The sequence below is a fragment of the Rhizophagus irregularis genome, chromosome 2 (assembly GCF_026210795.1).
Source record: "Rhizophagus irregularis chromosome 2, complete sequence".
NCBI lineage: Eukaryota > Fungi > Glomeromycota > Glomeromycetes > Glomerales > Glomeraceae > Rhizophagus > Rhizophagus irregularis.
Genome location: NC_089430.1, coordinates 5,983,685 through 5,990,457, shown reverse-complemented (window position 1 = coordinate 5,990,457; position 6,773 = coordinate 5,983,685). Strand labels below are relative to the sequence as shown.

The 6,773-nt window shown below is 28.9% G+C and overlaps 2 protein-coding genes across 2 annotated transcripts; both read left to right on the top strand.

The window, feature by feature from the left end:
- Window positions 1-2,398: 2,398 nt before the first annotated feature.
- On the top strand, window positions 2,399-2,722 carry OCT59_012599 (uncharacterized protein; the record flags this gene model as incomplete). The annotated part of the gene is made up of 1 exon (XM_025333760.2): window positions 2,399-2,722. One exon carries the CDS (start codon window positions 2,399-2,401, stop codon window positions 2,720-2,722), a length of 324 nt encoding a protein of 107 aa, XP_025169620.1.
- A 240-nt stretch (window positions 2,723-2,962) lies between these two features.
- Window positions 2,963-3,792, top strand: OCT59_012598 (uncharacterized protein; the record flags this gene model as incomplete). The annotated part of the gene is made up of 2 exons (XM_066134596.1): window positions 2,963-3,080; window positions 3,203-3,792. 2 exons carry the CDS (start codon window positions 2,963-2,965, stop codon window positions 3,790-3,792), a joined length of 708 nt encoding a protein of 235 aa, XP_065989847.1.
- Window positions 3,793-6,773: the final 2,981 nt, after the last annotated feature.

The window sequence follows — 6,773 nt, the reverse complement described above, 5'->3', positions numbered from 1 at the left end:
CGTGTATCACGTAATGCATAACGTTTGATTAACATAATTCAACTAGGTTGAATATATGTCTAATCGTAGATCTTTACTAATTGAAGTCAAATTTTATTAATTTTAGTCGAATATAGGCCAAATTGTATTAAGGCCGAATATTCCTTTTTCGACTAGTGCTATTGATGTTCTCAGATTCATGACATCTAGCATTATTTATTAGTAAAATAATATGCCGATTTTCTTTAAGCATTTTGGAATTTAATTTTTTAAGATAATGTTTGAAAATACTTCTTTGCATCCAAGCTTTAGAATTCCAATAATACCAAACAGGGAGAGATCTTTTTTCAATTCTCTTTAATACACGTGGTGTTTCATATTTATGAATAAAAATTAAAGGCAATCTTTCATCACCAGAAGCATTACAAGTTGCCAAAATACTAACACATTATTTCAGACATTTTTTACCAAGTACAGGATCATGTGCTATTGTTTTGGATGGTTCTAAACGCCAAAAAAGAGCAGTTTCATCACAGTTCCAGATATCTTTTAGTTTATATGCTTGAAGAATTTCTTGTAATTCAGCTCTTATTTGTGAAAGTTCATTAATAGGAGCACTGCCAGCTTCTCCTTTTTTTTTATATGTATGCAAATTATTTCTCTGTTTAAAGTTGCTTAACTATCCTGCAGATGCTGAAAAGTTGGTGATATCAAGTAAGTTAGCACACTCTACTGCTTTTTGTTGGATAATAAGCCCATTTATAGTTAAATTTCTTGAAATTTGTTGATCAATCCAAATGCTCATTACTTTTTCTAGTTGTGGATAAACACTAGATTTTTCACGAAAATTATTTGCATTTGGTAAAGTGGTATCAATGGAAAGCCAATGTTCTGATCTTTTTAAAATATCAAAAACTGTGCTAGTGGAAATTCCATATTGTGCTGCTAATTGAACACCACTAAGTTTTTGATTTCTTTGTTTTTCACAGAGTTCTTTCTTTTGAGCTAATGTTAAAGATTTCTTCTTTTTATTATTCGTATCTTTGTTTTCTCTCATACTAAAGTATATTTTGAAAAAAAAACAGTGAGAAAATTGTTTTCCTAATTAATAAATGATTAACATAATTATTTCGGACTCTGAAAAATTAATACGTCATATCAAGATTTTTTAACTATAGTTAATCTAAAATAAAATCCGATTTACGAAATATTGAGATTTTACTAATAAAGTCCGATATATCAAGACTGTTTTAATATAGATGATTTGGTTCCAAAAGAAAAATCCGAAATAGTGCCAAATCCGATTTATCGAGGATCCGATTTATTGAGATTGCCTGTGTATCTCCAGATCTAATGATCCAATCAGCAAGCTCTTTTTTCGCTCATATAGACCAGATCAAGGGCTTTCTGAAGAGCCTAAATTTATAAAAAACGGATCAGTGAATCTTGATATATTTGCGTCTAAAGATGGTAATACAAATTCTGACATAAAATAATTATTTTTATTGTTTGAAAATATCTATTATGATACCATCTTTTATATGATATTTTTATTATACTTTTATAAACATTTATAGCTACTAAGACTATATAAATTTTTATTTTACTTTATATTTTATTAAAATATACTTACTTTTTAATAATATATATTAAAAATTCCATATATATAAGAAATGGGGTTTTTATTAGTGAAATGAGTTTTTTCACACCTCTTTTACATTTAATAATTTAAGTTTCGCAAATGTAAATTTTTGTTCAACTTATTATTTAGTCAAGTGATCATCAATCAGATGATTTTTTGGTATTACAAAACAATTTTGAGTAACGAAAATTGTGCAAATCAATTCAATAACTCTTTTTAATGCAGAGTAGACAAATCAGCCCATATGTAAAAAGTTTCAGTACAGTACTGTACTGTATATAGGGTTCAGTTTATTTCACTGAAAAACATTTCACCGACAATCAACTTACTGACAGTCACTTTACCAAAAATCATTTCACCGACAGGTTCATTTCACCGACAGGATTATTTCGCCAAAAATCATCTCTCTGAAAATCATTTCACCGAATTTTAATTTTTTACTGTAATTTGATAATCAATCACATAGCCACAATTATTAATTTAATATTTAATAGTTTTTATTGTGAAAAATAACATAGCTACAATTATTAGTAAATTATTTATTATGTAAAATTTTATTAATATACACATAAAAGGAATGTTATGTAATTTGAATATAATAAAATATTAATTTTTTTTATTTATTGTTTGAATCATTTTTTTACCACTCAAATAAATAAAGTGAAATGATAAAATTCTCTAGTAAAAATTTTACTTTCTTCAATATTCGTAGTATTTACAAGTAAAACTCAATTTTTTTCTAATAAATACTTTATCCTCTTCTTTATTTTTTTCAAAATGGATATCTGTGAAGCTGTTTCTTCTATTCGAAATAAAAATAAAATCAATATTCATGGCTATCTCATGGTTAAAGACAAAAAAAGAAACAACTCATATTACTGGTATTGTAAAAAACGGGATCAACTACGATGCAATGGACGAGCTACAACTATGTTTACCAAAAATCAATATCACCTTGTAAAGTTTACAGATCACAACCATGCTGCAGATGCAAGCCAAGTTAAAGTTGTAAAAAGTCTCAATTTATTAAAAGAACAGGCCCAACAAACAAATGACCAGCTTGTACAAGTTATTCAAAGTGTTTTGGCTGGTAGTTCATAAGAAATAGGTTCTCATTTGCCATCTCGTGATGCACTTCGTCAAGCTGTCAAATGAGTTAGACGTGCTAATTTACCAGCAGAGCCACAATCTTTTGCAAATCTTATTATTCTTGATAATTTGCAAAAAACTTTAAGTAATTCTAAATTTTTGATTAGGGATTTAAACATAGGTAATGAAAAAGTGCTAATCTTTACAACATTTAATAATGTCAACTATCTGTCTCAATCATCCTTTTGGATAATGGATGGTACTTTCAAGACTGTCCCAACAATTTTTAAACAACTCTATACAATTCATGGAAGTGTTGGAGATAGTGAAAACTCCAAAATTATGCCTCTTGTATTTTCACTAATGTCAAGTAAATCAGAGGAATACTATAGAGCATTGTTTCAAAATTTAATCAACTTGGTGATGAACATAACATTGATCTACAACCACAATATGTATTAACAAACTTTGAAAAAGCTTTAATCAATGCAGTTCATATAGAATTACACGGTGTTCAAAATAAAGGCTGCCATTTTCATTTGTCCCAAAGTGTATATCATAAAGTGCAAGCATTTGGCCTTGCTTCTCAATATGCAAATGATGAAAATATTAGTTTATTTGTTAAACATATCCCAGCACTTGCATTTTTGCCTTGTGATAATATTCCAGCTGCATTTGATGAATTAAGAAGTAACATGCCACCAGACATGCCACCAGAAGTCAATGAACTTTTGGATTGGTTTGAGATTTATTATGTCCATAGAAAGGTAATTCGTAGATTAAGAAATGGAAATGTGGTTCATTCCGAGCCATTATTTCCACCATCTTTATGGTTAGTCACTGAAAATATAGAATATACATTTCCAAGAACACAGAATTCAGTAGAGGCATGGCATAGGAGATGGGAGACATTAGTGGGTCGTGCACATGTGGGATTATTTAAAATCATAAAGGAGTTGCAAAGTGAGCAGCATCAAATTGAGATTAAGGTTGAGTCAATTCTTCAAGAAAATCCACAACCTAAGCAAAAAAAACATAATAGAAAACATGAAAACAGAATCCAGGTGGTTTATAATGATTAGAAAAATAGACCATTATTAGATTTTCTTCGAGGAATAGCTCACAATATTTCATTTTAATTAGTTTATATATTTATATTTTATTCATTTTATGTATTAGAAGCATTAAGCATAAGTTTTTATTAGTGTTAATATACTGTATGATATGGAATTTCTAAGATATATATAAATTTTAATTACATAAGCATTAAATATAGTAGTATTATGAAATTATATGTTAAATATAGAAAACAGCTAAATAAAATAAGATTTATAATAAATTTTTCATAATGCTATTTTTTTTGTATTTTTTTTATTAACATTTTTAGTTGTCGGTGAAATGATCTTGTTGGTGAAATGATATTGTCAGTAAAATGATTGTCGGTAAAACAACTGTAGGTGAAATGACCCTGTCAGTGAAATGACTGTCAGTAAGTTGATTGTCGGTATCACCCCCGTCTGCCACTCGGCGGTAAACAAAGTTCCCTGCTTCTGTTATATGTGTTCTCAGCGAAATATTAATATTCTTGCTTGGTTTAGTTTTAAATCTTTAACTTAATTTTCATCATTTTCTAAGTCACACACGGACTTCTCAATATACATTAGCCACACTTGGGCTCTAAAGTCACTGGTCTCAGACTTTCTTAATATATAAGCCACACTTGGGCTTCTCAATAAACCATACTCGGGTTTCTCAAAATAATACGAGTCACACTTGGGACTCCTTAATTCTTTATATTCATATTTACTTCATCATTTTAATACTTATTTAACATTAATTAAAACTTAGGCGAACCATAAGTATATTCGAAATAACTTTTAATAATTAACGTTTCTACAAACATTTATGAACCCTTCACCCATATGATTGTGTACATTCCGACTAACCGAACTATTATGTTCGTGCGTTTCTCATATATCAAATGGTAAAGGAATTCATTATTTAACATACAGTGGCTTCCAAAAGTAACTGACCAAAATTTAAAAAATGCGAAATCACGTGTTTGTCAATCAAAACAAATCCGTTAATCTAATATTTTCATAAATAAACAATACAAATGTAGATCTTTAAAATAGTATAAAATAACCCTTGCTTGTACTACATCATTTAGTGATACGTCATCATTTTACCCCAAACTATGGTCAGTAATTTTTGTCACTTAGGAAAGAAAAAAATTTATTTAGAAAAAAGGCATTTTTTATTTATAATTAATAATAAACATTAATAAAAAATACTAGTATACTTACACAATTTCGAACTTATACCTTTTTTTTCTTTTATATTCGAAGACCAAACTTACTACAGAACAAAGAGCACAGGCAATTTTAATGATTGAAAGAGGTTTTGCCTCAAGAGAGATTGCCGCTAAAATTGGTTGTAAAAGTCACATAACAATCCTAAATCTTAAAAAAAAATATGAAAAAACCAGTAAAGTTGAAGATAAGCAACGTTCAGGTCAGCCACGCAAGTTAAATGAGCGTAATGAACGTACTATTATAAGGCGCTTAATGACAAACGAATGTTCAAATGCTGTTCAATTAAAAAAATCCCTACAAATTAATGACGAGATCAATGTCAGCTCCAACACCGTACGAAGAGCATTGAAAAGAAATGGTTTGTCGGCCAGAGTTAAACACAAGAAGCCACTTTTATCCAAAAAACATTGTGAAAATCGGCTTAAATTTGCTAAGCGATTTAAAGACTGGACAGTAAGTGATTGGAATAGAGTAGTGTGGTCCGACGAATCTAAATTTCAAATTTTTGGCTCAGACGAACGTGAATATTGTTGGAAAAGACAAGGAGAAACACTTAAAGACGCTCATATCAAACCTACTGTAAAGTTTGGTAGTGTTAGTGTTTTTGTATGGGGTTGTTTTACTTCAAGTGGTGTTGGTTTTTTGTGTAAAATTGATGGAGGACTGAATGCAGAGCTTTATCGTCAAATATTAAGTGAGGACTTTATGGAGACTTTGCGGTACTATGATTTAAGTGTTTCAGACGTTATTTTTCAGCAGGATAACGATCCAAAACACACTGCTTTACTTACCAAATAGTGGTTTGAGGACAATAATGTTGAAGTCTTGCCGTGGCCATCACAATCTCCAGATCTAAATCTGATAGAACATCTCTGGAACGATGTTGACCGGTGACTCAGGGCATTAAATGTTACAATTAGAGGAAAAGATGCTTTATAGGAGCATGTTTCTCAGATTTGGAATGAAACAACATTAGAGATATGTACCAAATTGATAGAGTCAATGCCGGTAAGAATACAAGATGTTATTAATGCTAAGGGTGGTTATACGCGTTGGTAAATAATGTTTTTTATAATTTTTAACATATTTTTAAAATTTTTTTTTTTAAATTTATTATATAAAGTGAATATGACAAAAATCACTGACCATAGTTTTAATAAATATTGCGTGATTAAAACAAAATTGGTTTATTAAGTATTACTAAAATTAATACATTATAATAATCTTGGAGTATATTATATATAAAATCAATATTGTATTCATATAATATCATATGACCAATAAACATGTGATTTTGCATTTAATAAACGTTTGGTCAGTTACTTTTGGAAGCCACTGTACTTTTTCATCATAAGAAAACAGTATAAAAGAGTCGATAATCATTAATTAATGGGTAAAAAGTACTTTATTTATATTTTGATCTTCATGAAATTTACAACTAACTAAATTACCTAAAATTCAAAATCCTAACTGACGACTGTGGAATTCACTTCCCATTCCACTCCTATTTAAACAAACTTTCTTATTCTTTCTTTTTCTTACTTCTTATCTAATATTTTATGTTATGTGTTATCTTTTATGTACTATCTTTTATGTACTATCTTTTATATGCTATCTTTTAATATGTTATTTTTAATATACTATTTTATATACTATTTTATATATTATCTTTTCTATCTTTCAAATATTACATCGTAAAGAAATAATTTATAACCCATCTTTCGTGGCTGTGCTATCCTTTCTTTAAA